Source organism: Scylla paramamosain, chromosome 14 (assembly GCF_035594125.1).
Source record: "Scylla paramamosain isolate STU-SP2022 chromosome 14, ASM3559412v1, whole genome shotgun sequence".
Classification (NCBI taxonomy): Eukaryota; Metazoa; Arthropoda; class Malacostraca; order Decapoda; family Portunidae; genus Scylla; species Scylla paramamosain.
Window position 1 is genome coordinate 10,917,738 of NC_087164.1, and position 14,685 is coordinate 10,932,422.

Consider the following 14,685-nt stretch of genomic DNA (forward strand, 5'->3'; position numbering starts at 1 on the left):
GTTCCCAATCAGCGTGAGTATCTAACATCTGCTATGCTCCGCTTCCACCTTCTTTGAGGGTTGGTAAAAGTTTACGTATGTAACGAATAAAACAGTAATGGAAAGAAAACATTCATATGTAACTTGTGAAGATTTGACCAACTTTGCTTTTATATTACTAGAGAGGTGGAAAATATCTGACCCACCACATATAATATGAGACTGCAAACTACTTGTGAAGACTGAGAAATATTACACGAACGGCTTTTTGAAACACGGTCAGGGTTAAGGATAAATTTTTGGAACGCCGTCAGGTATTAAGGAGATAATAGTGCGCAGCGTCTCTCTCCTCCACTCAGTTCTTTGCTGGCCACAACAAGACGCGAGGGCTTATCGGTGATCACCACTGACTAATAGACGGTAAGTTAACTGTTTCCTAAGCCCATCTTTTTCTAGTGGACGACATAACTGACGCGAAAAATGAAGTGGTATAATTCTCAAACTTTTCGGTGTCCTATCTTGACAGTTTTAACAGGTTCTAGTGGAAGTTGTGGGAATGTTAAGGGCTTTTCATGATTTTAGCGATAATTTAAGAAGGACTCTTGTTTTATCAACCGGAAAAAAAAAAATAAAAACATATATGAGAACCCGACTTATCATCTATGTGGTTTTTGAAAATAGCCTTGATGAAAGAGCAAAACTATTTAAGAATAGCCCGAAAATTGAATATTAAACTCAAATACTAATAGAGGAGTGTCATAACTATGAGACTAATATTAGAAAAGTGACAAATGTTAATTACAGTACATTATTTTTTCCAGAACAAGCAACAATGTTACGAAATCTATTGGCGGTGGCGGTGGTGGTGGTGGTGGTCGCGGTGCACACAACCTCAGCCGCCCCAGGAAGTAAGTAAATACATCTCTTTTGCTAACTGACCATTAACTTTCATAAGGTGTAAATATAGACTCGCATATATATACTTGACTAGACAAGCTTTACAAAATCTGCTCGGCAGTTTTCTTCAAGTACAGAAACTGATTACTTATGTTGCAACATTTCTACTTGACTAGTAAATACTATCTCTTTTCTATTTTGTACAGAAAACTTCAATGATATAGTGAATGATGCGCTGCAGTCCATCCTGGGCAATATAGCTGAACCCGTGAAGCCCAGCGGCCCATTAGAAATACGAATTGATCAAACCCATGTTGCTCAGTAAGTGAACAGGGCGTCTGCACTCTGTACTATAGGAGTATATTTTTAACCCTCTGAGCATGCTAGTTTATTTTATATTCTTGGGTAGAAATTAAGTGATTTTACAAAATGTTATGACTGATTTCTTACAAGCTGTGAGTTAGGTATTGTGGATAGTAATATCATCAGTTTCGAAGTCTGTAGTTTCATATAATTTTTCATTTCCATTATTTTTCTATTCTTATTTTTTTTCACAAGTTCCAAGAGGCCATCCGGATTCTAAGACCCAACACTCTTCCAGGCTTAACTTACATGCAAACCTTCTTCACCCGTTCACAGCGTATACCTCAGGATGGATGACTGCGAGATAACAGGCCTGAAGGACTTTTCTGCACACGACAGTACGATAACTTTGTATGGTGGGGTAAAAGCTAACGTCTCCATCAGCATCAAATCCCCCAAGGTGACACTGACTACGGGCCATTACTTTATCAACGGCACCATGGTAGATCACGTCGAGCTCTTTGGCGAGGGTCCCGGCATGTGAGTCCTGAGCATTAGTCATTAAAGACGAGAACATAAGAACATATGAAAATAAGGGAAGCTGCGTACAAGAAGCCGTCAGACCTACACGTGGCAGTCCTTGTATGAAACATACCTACCTATTTCTACCTAGCTTCCATATCCATAAATTTGTCTATAGTCTTCTTTTAAAGCTCCCTAATGACTCAACACTAACAACCTGCTTACTGATTCTATTCCTCTATTTGATCTGCCACTCTATTTGATAAGCAATTTTTTCCTATTTCTTTTCAAACCCAACTTTACCAAACTTGACAATACATTCCACGTACTACTTGGTCATATGCAACGGTCTTGTGATGATATACTTGTGGTGGTGACATGAACTTATCTCCCAGGATCTCCGTTGATGAAATGGACATCAAGGTGGATGGAAGTGGCAGTATTGTCGATCAAGAATTCACGGATGCTACTCTTGACCTGGAGATGTGGCGCTGGACGGTGAGTGATGATATGGAGTGTATTGGGAAGACTGACTCGCAAATATGTTTACCCGGTATCTCTAGATATCATCCATGTCTTTATATGTTCATGTGTTTTATCCTGCATCGGTAAGTATCATCTATTCATTTATATCTTTACCTGTTTATTCGTTATCTCTAAATATCATCTATCCATTATTATCTTTACCTGTTTATCCATCATCCGTAAATATCATTCATCCATTTACTTACATGCTATCTATCTATCTATTCATTCGCGTATCTCAAGAAATTTACGAAACAAGCAGACACAGCTAAAGAATAACGAACTGCATTCCAACATCTCTTAATTAAACAATTCAATATTACTTTTGTTTATCTTCTAAGAAAAGACGAAGAGGAAAAAAAAATAAATTGGGTTATTCACCAGACAGAAAACTAAGACTTTTTTTTTTTTTCCCTCCGTGTCTTCAGGTTGATTTGGAAGACTTGATGCCAGGGACAGACCTCGGGACGGTGTTCAATGAGTTCTTCAGCATGTACGGCCCGGAAATCTTTGACATAATAGAGAACAACATCAACAAGAGCGGCAATCTGGTGAACTTTATCAACAATCTCATCAAGCATTACCGTGGGTGATCCGGTAGTGCAGTTCGTGGCAGCACCCACTCTTGACTTGGCTCCTTGTGCCCAACTTGTTGACTGATGGTTTAATCTTATCTTAATCCTTTCACTGCTTAAATAGAAATACCCCCATGTTAATTTACGAATCTACAGTCATCTTTTGTATTGTGCTAATGGTTGATCCTATATCTTAGTCCTTTTCACTGCTTAGATAAAAAATATCCTATACTCAATCACGAGTTTTCATACACCTACAGTTTGTATTACAGATTCCTAAGATAGTTTCGTAGTATAGATGAGACAAAACTAAACTCCTGCTCCCTCTTTTATGTGTGTGACCATGCTAATACGTTTCATAATAATCAGAATGGTAAAAAAGAAAACTCATAGGAGTTATATAGTTTTTTCAAGATTGTTTTTGTTATTCAAGAGTGTTTGCATGATTCCAGTGATAGTTTAATTATTATTCTGAATCATCAATGGGGAAAAGCACCCATGAAAATCCCACTGATCATGATTCAAGGGTGATTTCATTAAAGGATAACTGATTAATATTAGGTATTCAAGGAAGAGAAAAACAGACTCTGAGGAGGGAAGGTGTGTAATTCATGAAATAGACAAAATGTAACATATTGATACTATGCAAACAATAGCATACTACATACAATGAATAGTTGCAGGGTAATTTGTGTTCGTAAACATTCAGTAATGTCATTAAACTGAAGTTCATGATACAACACTGAATAATTCATCTTATCCTTAAGAGTTATACAGGTCGAGGGAGTGTGAATGAGTGATGCGGGAGCTGGAGGGAATTAAGTTGAGAATGTTGCAAAAGTGGGAGGTTCAGCCACGAGTGACGTGCTGAGGTCAGGAGGGGGTGGAGGTCTGGGGTGACTGCAGTGCTGCTGGTGATGCTCATGCAGGGAACACACACCCCTATACACTCACACACACACACACACACACACACACACACACACACACACACACACATACACACACACACACACACACACACACACACACACACACACACACACATACACACACACACACTCACACGCATGCACACATGCACGCACACACGTACGCACGCACGCACACGGTGGAGGGAAGGAGTGCTGCCAGCAAGACCCGTGATGTAAGACTCAGGGAAGAAACCCGACGCAAAAAAGAAGAAAAAAAAAAAAATGATGAAAACTGACAAAATGCAGCAAAAGGGTCGGTACACAAAGCTTGACTAAGACTAAAGGAGCGCAACCAGGATGGCTACAGTAAAGGCTGAGGCTGGCGCGGCGCGAGGCACAGAGGGAGCCGCCACACTGCCACAGACCACCGGGGCCAAAATGATTCTGCAGTGTGCTGCACCTCTTCTAATTACAAACATTACGCATCTTCTAATCAAAATGTCCTACGCTGTTAATGCTGACTAAATGAAGTAAAATAGGTTATGTAAACTTAGCTTAAAATGAGATTACTACAGAAGCAAATTTATTTTTGAATATCTCCAGTTATTCAGTTAAGTTTGCAGGTTGTGGTATAAATAACTGAGCAGGATGCGTGCAGACTAGGTGGTATTTTATATTGTATTACGCGTATATATATATATATATATATATATATATATATATATATATATATATATATATATATATATATATATATATATATATATATATATATATATATATATATATATATATTCTAAATATGCAACCCTAGGCAAATTATGTGGCCGTAAGTTTTTATTAAATGTGATTCATAAACTGTACAAAGTTTCATAATGAAATATAAGGTAACATTAGTTACCTGTGTGCGTGTGTGCGCGTGTGTGTGCGTGTGTGTGTGCGTGTTTGTGTGTGTGTGTGTGTGTGTGTGTGTGTGTGTGTGTGTGTGTGTGTGTGTGTGTGTGTGTGTGTGTGTGTGTGTGTGTGTGTGTGTGTGTGTGTGTAGGTGCGCTTGAATGTTTACGAGGGGGCCCTTCTAAGGCGGACACCCGTCACATTGTGAGGGACACAACTCAGTGAGCGTGGGACGCTGCCGACACTGGTGCAGGGAATGGATCAGCGCACGGAAATGGAGAGTGAGTGAAAGGACGGGACAAAAAGGGTATAAATCAACACTGTGGGAAAAATACTTAACCTCTAAAGGGAGAAACGAGAAAAGAAGGGAGAGGGTAGGTGGTGTATCAAACACAATCTAAGGTAGTGACTGCGTGGCAGCACTCACGCGGGCCCGACAAAGCCCTTGATTGGGTTACCTTACGGGACTGATCACTGCCGGGGCAGAGATCGCTCCCTTTGCTCGATCATAGTATAGAAGAGATAAAAATAATCTAGAAATACGAAAATACCTATTCCTTTTCACTCACTTTTATAATTCATCTAACTAATTCACGTAGAGTGACAAAATAAATAATTCCATGATGGTGATTTACAATGGTGTATCTTGTGAGGTGAGCAAACAAACAAACTCTACACGTGAACGTTACGACACTAATGGCGGTGCGGGTTGAAAATTTCCTCTTCAAGTTGTAGTGTCACAACTTCAAAATTTTGTCTACATGACTTTTCTTGAAAAGTAAATTTCTCCTCTCATTATTATATACACGTAGCAAAACAGCAAGTGCAGCTCAAGTGAATGGAGTGAAAGGTTGCGGCTCAATGTTTTTACACCTGTCGTCTGCCATGCGCAGTCTACACACCGCCTCGCCTGCGACACCAGGAGTATGTACGTACGTAATTGATAAAAATACTTTCCGTTCTGTTCTTGATCAAACTCCCGTCTTAAACTATCAAAATAGTGGTGTCTCAAACGAGGCCAAATGTACATGTCATTAAACAACGCGCGAGGCACAGCCTCAACAGCCACGGGACATGAGTCAAGGCCTCAACCACGACACCTTGGCGCTCATGTGCAGTGTAAAGCTACCCGTTCTGTAGCCCATTATTGCTTACATATAGCAGCTACATATTATCTGCGTCGGGAGGGAGACCACGGTGCCCTACCAAACACCAATGCCGGGGTGATTGCAGCCACCTGCTTTTGTCTCCTTGATTTCGCAGTGATATGTCCTACATTCCTTTGCTCATGTCTCACCTACGTGCGGAATATAAATATATTCTGTGTGGCTCCGAGCGGCCTAATCGACGTCCAGGCTCCGAGGTCCTTCTCTACTCGCGGACTCCACGAAACATGGCATCATACATTCATTAAACTATTTTGTAATCAATATAGCTTTATATATATCTCTGTCTCTCTATCTATATATATAGGTATATATTTATATATATACACTGAAGGCAGCTCACGACTCTTTCAGATAAATAAAACATCTTAAAACGTACACGGTCATCGTCAAAAGTAGCGAGAGTTTTACCGTAAAAATTTTGTAAAAGAAAACAAATGCGATCACTAACATGAAGAGCGACGAGGCCCGCCGGTGGTGAGGGGCGCGGGGGCGGGGCGCGCGGCCCGCTGCTCCCTCCCTGTCGCCGTGGTTCAGCGGGAGCAAGGCGTCTACCAACTCCTTTCTTATCATATGAAAAAAAGAAAAGCGATGTATCACCAACACTATCAAATAGAGGAAACAGGTATTTGGTCGGGAGTGACATCCCATCGCTGGGGAAGGCTTGCTCCTCCCTACACGCCTACTGCACACCGGAGATTACTGTTCAAAGGAAAGGAAACAAAACAAAGCAATTAAGGGTTTCCCTGTGAAATCTGTTAAACACTCAAGAGTCTATTCTAATTTAATTTCTGTAAGTATCAGCGAAAGATCTCGACAGTTTTGGGACCTTCACTAATAGTATTGAACCAAAGGCAGAACGATATATATTCCTCTAACTAACCTACATATAATGTGTACGTGTGTGTTTATGGCATAACTTTGGTAAAATACATCTGCAAAGGATGTATACAAAATCTGTCAAGATCTTATGCGTAACGAGGAATATTTACACCTGCGAAGGACGCCATCAATGCGGACAAATAAAGGCAAACTCGAGGAGCGGCAAGGAAGGCGGCGGGCAGCGGGACTCACCCAAAACGGGGAAGGGGAGGAGAACTTGGGGTTGTGATACGTGGCTCGAAATAAAGCAAGGCAGGGCGAGAACAAATTAATGAACATTCGATATGGATTGTGACGGTGAAGAGGGAAGGGTTTGAGGGGAGAGGCAGCACTGGGGTGGGACAAAAGGTGCGGTGCAGTGATGTGGCGGCCCCGCACGCAGCCAGGGACGGTGGAGCAGCGGCTGCTGGAGTACCTTGGTCGTTTTAATGCCATTATTTTAAACTTTACTTCCGAAACTCATCTTCTGAACAGTCCATCGCAAAAGTTTACTCAGTGTCCTTCTTTTTCGTAACTCTAGGGGTTCACCGACCGAATGTTCAATTTTGTAGCGCCCCTTCCTTGTCTTGTACTCAGAATGGACCGCTGCTGCACTGTATCGCTGCACGATCCGCCACGCAACAATAGGAATTTACTTGGTTATCATCCCGTGTTTAAATGTTCTCCAGATATATATATAAAATGTAGAAAAAACTGCCGAAACATACAAAATCTTTACATAAGCTCATTTTCGTGGGCAGCCGCAGAAGTTCTCAGAAGTCTTTACAAATGTCCACATAGGCTAATGTCAAACGAGTTAACCGAACTAACAGCTTCACCCTCAGATGACTTCTCAGCGTCTCTGTGACAAGGAGTCCTTACTGGCAGCTTTGTGGAGCTTTCTGGCGTGCCGTGGGATGAGACACTGGAGAAGATCTGCGACATTTTTACGCTACAGGTGGATTGTGTTTGGAGTTGGTGAGGAACAGCAGTGTTACTAAAGGCAAGTGAAAAAAAGAATAATAATAACTCGTCGTGTCATTCAATCAAATTCGCCACACGCTCACCAGAGGAATGAGCTCAAGCTGCAATGGAACCACTTGAGAAATAAAAGGGAAACAGGCAGGATGGGAGTGTGCTCAGAGATAAGAAGCGTGTGAGAATTAGAAAGGAAGCTGAGAGAAGGGGAGAGTGATGCCTAAACATGACATATGAAAAAGGAGAAAAGGCGTTCGCTGAGGAAGGCTTAGTTCTTGGGGGAAGGCATTATCGAAGAGACGGCGATCTGAGTTCGTAACTGAAAAAAGAGGACGAATGTTAATACAACACCAATCACTTTACCGCTATGTAAGAAATCTATACTGCTTCTCATGGTCTCATCCTACGTCTACCTGGTTCCTAACGTAGAAAAGCATATGGTAGTGCAATGATATATAGTAAATGTGAATCAACAACCTAGACTTTAGTGCTTGAAGAAAGAAAAGAGTAATTGCAAGTAGAGCTTTGGCATGTGGGATAATGCAAGATATAGAGGGTGAGCAACAACAACAACAACAATAATAATAATAATATAATAATAATAATAATAATAATAATAACAATAATAATAATAATAATAATAATAATAATAATAATAATAATAATAATAATAATAATAATAATAATTAGTGATGTCAGAGAGAGAGAGAGAGAGAGAGAGAGAGAGAGAGAGAGAGAGAGAGAGAGAGAGAGAGAGAGAGAGAGAGAGAGAGAGAGAGAGAGAGAGTTAACGAAATAATGTATAAGCCATCTTCTATTCGCTTTCACCAATCTAAAGTTTTTTTTCACTCATTCACTCACTCACTCATGCACTCTCTCACGGACTCACTCACCTTATATGTATAAATATATATCACTCTTTTTCCCCAGATGAGTACCATTTAAGAGTGGCCTGGCTTGCTTGGTTTCTTTTTGGTTTCTTTCTTGGGTTTCCTGCTTCTTTCTTTCCCTCTTTCCCTCTGGTCGTGTTTTCCTCAAAGCGGGTTTGACTCAAGGCGGCTTCAAGTACTTCTGGTTCTGTCTTGCTTGTGTCTCCACGTGGTCGCGGCTTCCTTTCTTATCATTTAACACTTGTGAAATCTTGTTCCTTTTTATCATGACTTTTTCCTCATTCTTCTCTTTTACTTTAGGTCATAATTTCGAGAGTGTTAGTTGCACACGCACGTACACAGACGGACAGACAGACATATCGACATACATTCACACATTCACACTCACACACACACACAGTCTTTCTCTCTCTCACACAGACATGTACACGAGAACCACCCATAGTCAGTCCTGTTTCTCTCTCGTAGTAATATTATTTTTTTTGTCACAATTTTCATTTTCAGAGTGCAGTGAAGACCTTAGTGCAATGAGCTAAACAGTAACAACAACAACAGCAGCAACAACAACAATAACTAATGCTCAGGAATGAATGTGAGTCTTGAAGGGTGGTTGGTTGGTTGGTTGGTTGGTGGGTGGGTGGGTGAGGGAGGGCGGCGGGGGCGGGGGGAGGGGGGGAATAGTGTAGTGGGGAAAGTGTTGCGTCCCCCCTTCCGCCACTACCACACTTATAATAGTCTTGCCCTCGTTTTCTGTTAAGTCCTTCACTTATATTTTGTCCTTAAAGAAAAAAAAAGTGTCTCCTCTTGTAACTTATTTTTTGTCGTTTCAGGCTTTTTTTCTAATGCATATCTCAGATTTCTAAAAAGCTGTGAATGTATTCGTATGTATGTGTCTATTATCTTTTTTCGGTATTTTTTTTTTTTTTTTTTTTTACTATCTGCTACACTGTAGAGTCACTGTCTTCACGAGAATTGCCAAGTTCCCGAGTCTCAGACCTCTTGCAGATATTTGAGGGGACAGACACCTTGCTGGTTGTCCCCGTTACGTATCATCACCATGCCATCCACCTCCTCGCCTATCTGGATCACGATCTGGAAAATAAAAGCAGCAGGTTTCGTTTATGACTGAAGTCTATATTGATAAGGTCTGTCTATCTTCCTTTAGTACAATCCAAAAAGTGAAAGCCGCAGGTCTCGTCTATGACTGTGGCAGAGAACTCTGTATAGCTTAGGTATGTGTATGTCTGTCTTCCTTTAGTACAATTTAGAAAGTGAAAGTTGCAAGTCTCGCCTAAGACTGTGGCAGGTGTGTACATATGAAGGTAAGGTAAATTAATGTGTATGTCTGTGACCCTCTTCCATGCTTAAGACCCGACAGAATATAAGTTCGATTTATCTTAATTCCGTAATCTAATTTGACTGATCGGTTTATGTTCTTGATCAATGTATTTTTCCTGCAAAAGATAAAATTGAGTAAAAACACTACTACTACTACTACTACTACTACTACTACTACTACTATATACTACTGCTGCTGCTGCTGCTGCTAAATGTGTCTCCCTCTACTATAGCACTTTCAAAATAAAACATAACTTTATGGCTTTTATGTAAACCATCTTTAATGCCTAAGGAGTATTATAAGCTATTTAAAAACTCTATTTAATCTAAAGTTACCACCAAAATACCCTACTTCACGATGCAGAGGGAGGGGAGAAGGAAACCACTCAATGGGCATCACTCCTTAAAGGAACACGCTACTGCCCAGAGGTTCGCCACGGGCAGTGATGTGTGTTTGTGGCTCACCTGGTCTCGGAGGAGTTTGATTCCGTTTTCTCCGTCATTCACCTGGAGGTTATGAGTGACCTGGAGCGGCTTCTCTCCGCCGTTTAGTCGCGTCACGTATTTGGAGGGGAAATAGCCGGTCCGTCCCAGACACTTGCCTTGCCACCAGTCAGGGTCAGAAGTGTCGGTCACCGTCACTTTGTATCCAGCTCTGCAACACGTGTTTTTCAGTGAGAAGGATAATTAGATGCCTATGAAGATTCGCTTATGTTTAAAGCACCAGATAAATGAATGTTAATATAATGAAATAATTCTTACATCCAGGTCTTCAACACGCGTTTTTGTATGAGAGTGATTATTAAGTAAGTATGACAGTTTCGTTAAGTTTAAAGTACCAGGGAAATAGGTGTTAAAGTGATAGAATTCTTCTTATGTTGGTTTAATATTACAGACATTCTACGCACTGCCACTGTCATTTTGTATCCAGCTCTGCAATACGTGTTTTTGTGTGTGAAGGATCATTAGGTGCATATGAAAGCTCCCTCATCACGTTTAAAGTACCAGGAGAATGGACATTTGAGTAACGAAACACAATACATCGTTACTTTGTGAATAAAAGAATAAAAATTACGGTTGTTTGTCATTGAATACTGATTAAGGATAGTGAACAGTGTTAGAAAATGAAATGGACTGTAAATGTATTGTACTGTTATCCTTTGTGCATAAATTATTATATGTAACATTGGTGCGAACTGTACGTAGAGGTGCTTGGTGCGGTCAGTAATAGAGCAGCCATCGCCCTTACCTGAGGTCGAGCTCATCGGGATGTCTGGAGGTGAAATTGTACAGGACAACGTAGAGATTTGTAGGCAGGAGGCGATGAGGCTTCTAGGAAAAGAAGAAAAGAAAAAAAAATGAAAGATTGATTCAGTGGGGCATAGGTTTTTCTTTGATGTGTGAAAGACGACTGCCAATAGCACAGCAAAGAAGAACGGAGAGAAAACCGACTGACCAGAGAGAAAGATTTCCAAAACAACAGCAGCTACGACAACAATAATACATGAAAACAATAATAAGAAAAATATGAGAAGGGATCTGGTACAGGGAAAAGAAAAAAAAAGGCTATAAAAAATACAGTAAAAAAATAGATTATCCAAATGTCTCGAAAAAAAAAAAAAAAAAAAAAACTCGTAAAGTAAACAGGGTGATACACGTAGAATCATCTGTCACAAGTAAGAAGATTAATACGAGAAGTTTCATATCCTGTCACATGTGAGAAAAATAACGTGCTGTCATTCTTTCCTTTATGTACGAGGGGACTCTGACACAGGACTATGTAAAAAATAAACAAACAATAAAAGGACCCAGTGAAGAATGTAGTTGAGAGGATTATCCAAAACTCGATCCTGTCATAAGCAAGAAAATTATTGCAAGTAGAGTCACACCCTCTCATCCTTTTTATATGCAAGAAAAGGTCCACTGCAGGTACCAGCCACCAAAGAGTGTAGTCAAAAGGGTCATACAAAACTCGATCCAGTCCGGTACTTACTTTACTAACAGGTGAGGGACACGGCGAGGTGCTTGCCGAGCTCAGGGATTTCTCATTCTCGTCAGGCAGTTCTACAGAGTTCATACGCATATTCCGGGCGGTGAGGAGACGGCGGTTGTGAACTGGACTGGAGGGCGCTGTAAGGGCGGCACACACGCGCGCACTAGTTAGGTTACTTAGCGTGGCGAGCGAGGGGAGGGAGGAGGCAGATGAGGCAAGATTGTCTTTGCCCTCACCGCCTCCGCCTCGCCCTCCTCCCCGCACGCTCTTCATGTGTACTTGTGAGGTGGGTCACTAACCAATGGAGGGACGTGGAGGGGATAGCAAATATTGACATAATCAAGCTTATCCAAACTTACTAAGCGTGGCTAAAAGCAAGGCTAGAACAAAAATTATGTATTGGAATTTTGAGGGATAGAAAGTGGCTCTCTTATGCTCATTTGCTGCTCAGAATGTTACTAATGCAAACTTTATACTGTCAGTGAGTATCATCCAAGTGTCTTTTTTTTTTTTTTAATGGGACTGCAAAGGGAGGTATGTATGGCTGGGTTGACGGTGGTGGTGGTGGTGGTGGTGGTGTTGATGGTGGTGCTGGATCCATGTGAGTCTGAATAAGGGACTCACATGATCCACTTAGTGATAATTATTGTCAGGCCTCAGAGGGAAGGTACTTTAGCTGTGACACAAGGCTCAGGACACTTAAGAAATACAAATCATTCATGAATACAATTTACATATCCAAATATGAGATGACAGTAAATACTGACAGACATAAAGATAGACGTTCACACACACACACACACACACACACACACACACACACACACACACACACACACACACACACACACACAAACAGGCACACACACCATCATAACAATAAGACAGTTATAGAAAATGCTGAAAACGAATGAACTAATGTCATTATTGGCTCGACAAATTATCACTAAAAGAATGAGGTTTTGCCACCAAAGAGAGTCAAAAAGAGGTATTTAGTAGGATCAAAACATGCAGGCACACACAGACAGGCGCCATGATGCGTGGTATAGTTCATGCGAGGACAAAATTCTCAGCTTCCGATGGTGGGCCCGAAGCAGTGTTGCCAGGCCGCTGAGGATCCCCTGGACACTGCCGCCTCGGGCCAACCCAGGATGCCACGACGGTGTGTGGTGGAAATACATAAACACATTCAGTTATATTCTATGTCACGTACAAAAAACTGAAGTCAATGTCTGCTGAGGTTGTGTTTTTAAAGAAAACCGGTAACGTAATAGATTCCAGTCTGAGAATATGCAATATGGAGAAAAACTCATTCGAGGACTCGTTTTCACGTCAGCAAAACAAACGGGTCATAAGCAGCAAGTTAAAACATCTGGAACGAATCGAAAGGGGAACAACATGAATATATATATATATATATATATATATATATATATATATATATATATATATATATATATATATATATATATATATATATATATATATATATATATCGCATAGTGACTTTCCCTCGTTCCAGTTCCTCTAACTCCAGCCCGGACTGAAGTCAAAACATCTAATAAAAACACTAACAACAACGAACGGACGGTGAGACACCGACGCAGCAGCGACTATGTAAGTGACGGAACACTCAGAGCCACTGACTGGGCTCCTGGTGTCCCGGCCAGGAGTGGAGGGCGAGGGTGAGCAGCCGGCAAGACGTAGCGCTCAGCTCAGCACGTCACTAACACAAGACGGCGACACACAAGAAATCTAATTTCAACAAGACCGTTCTAAGTAAACATGTCCACAATTGCTGTATTTTGATAATAAAGACGATGAAAAATCTAAACAACGTTTTATGTCAAAAAGGGAGACGAAGACAAGATGCTGCAGTTTCGGATCAATGTATCTAAATCTACCCAGAAAACAACTGCTTCTAATTGCTAAAAGATCCGATGGAAAAGTTTTAAAATATGGATACTTTTTTCTCTAACTAAGAGGAGAACTATCTATGGGCTGAGGAGGACCACGGGGTCCCTTCTGTGCACAAGGGAAGGTGTACCAGTATGGCTCTTTAGGTGGTTGTAAAAAGGCGATTTGGGACGGTGTTGGTGGTAGAAGTGGTGGTGGGAAGTGCGAGACTTTGTGGTTGCGATCATGCCCAGCGCGAACACGGAGAGCTTAGGTTCTGAAAGAAGAGGAAGAAGTCGAGGCAAGAGTCATGAGCCCCGTGTGTTCCTCACCTCAGGGACTGGCCGTCAGGGAGGTGGTCCTCAGCATTTTGAGGAGGAGGAGGAAAAGGAGGAGGAGGCGGAGGAGGAAGAGGAGGAGAAGGAGGAGAAAAATGAAGAGATTGTGTGTAGTAAGGAAGAAAGAAGAATACAAAATGAAAAGAAGGAAAAATGAAAAGAAATAAGGAGGAAGTACACAAAATAAAAAAGATTACGGGGAGTAAGGAGGAAGGAAGAATACTAAGAAGAAAATTAGCATAATAAAAAGGGAGGAAGGATGGAAGATTAGGAAGAAAGCCCATTGAAGCGGGAAAAGTTAGTTTATAGCAAGGTAACCTGTAAAGTATTCACCTCTACAGATCTTTGCTACTGTACAGTCAGAAAGGACAGGAAAGCGAGATGCTGCCCTTCACTCTGCCTACATGAAGGAAGAAAGAGAGGTCAGCGATGCAGGAGGCGGTGCAGGTGGTGGTGATGGTGGTGGTGGAAGAATACGAGAAAAAAAAAAATGAGGAAAAAGGACTAGCATCACAAGGACGAGGATGAGGGAGAAAGTGAAGAATAAAGATAAAAAAAAAAGATGGATAAACAGGAGGAGGAAAAACTGTAGTGCTCTGATAAGTAAGACCACAGG

General features: G+C 41.2%; 2 protein-coding genes across 2 annotated transcripts in view; one reads left to right on the top strand and one right to left on the bottom strand.

Moving 5' to 3' along the window:
* Positions 1-240: 240 nt before the first annotated feature.
* LOC135106858 (uncharacterized) lies at positions 241-3,037 on the top strand. Its single transcript, XM_064016226.1, has 6 exons — positions 241-399; positions 801-887; positions 1,083-1,197; positions 1,516-1,719; positions 2,097-2,199; positions 2,655-3,037. Exons 2-6 carry the CDS (start codon positions 812-814, stop codon positions 2,817-2,819), a joined length of 663 nt encoding a protein of 220 aa, XP_063872296.1. The 5' UTR covers positions 241-399; positions 801-811; the 3' UTR covers positions 2,820-3,037.
* Positions 3,038-4,634: 1,597 nt separating this feature from the next.
* Positions 4,635-14,685, bottom strand: part of LOC135106856 (uncharacterized) — a 148,121-nt gene continuing 138,070 nt past the window's right edge. The window contains 5 exon segments of the mRNA XM_064016223.1: positions 4,635-7,933; positions 8,508-9,596; positions 10,308-10,497; positions 11,092-11,174; positions 11,836-11,972. Coding sequence (XP_063872293.1) covers positions 9,495-9,596; positions 10,308-10,497; positions 11,092-11,174; positions 11,836-11,972 — 512 coding nt within the window. The 3' untranslated portion in view covers positions 4,635-7,933; positions 8,508-9,494.

Excerpts from the sequence above, each read along its gene's own strand:
- LOC135106858 (XM_064016226.1), top strand. The coding sequence starts at position 812 with ATGTTACGAAATCTATTGGCGGTGGCGGTGGTGGTGGTGGTGGTCGCG. Across the intron at positions 888-1,082 it reads AACCTCAGCCGCCCCAGGAA|AAAACTTCAATGATATAGTG; the intron begins GTAAGTAAATAC and ends TATTTTGTACAG. Across the intron at positions 1,720-2,096 it reads TTTGGCGAGGGTCCCGGCAT|GATCTCCGTTGATGAAATGG; the intron begins GTGAGTCCTGAG and ends CTTATCTCCCAG.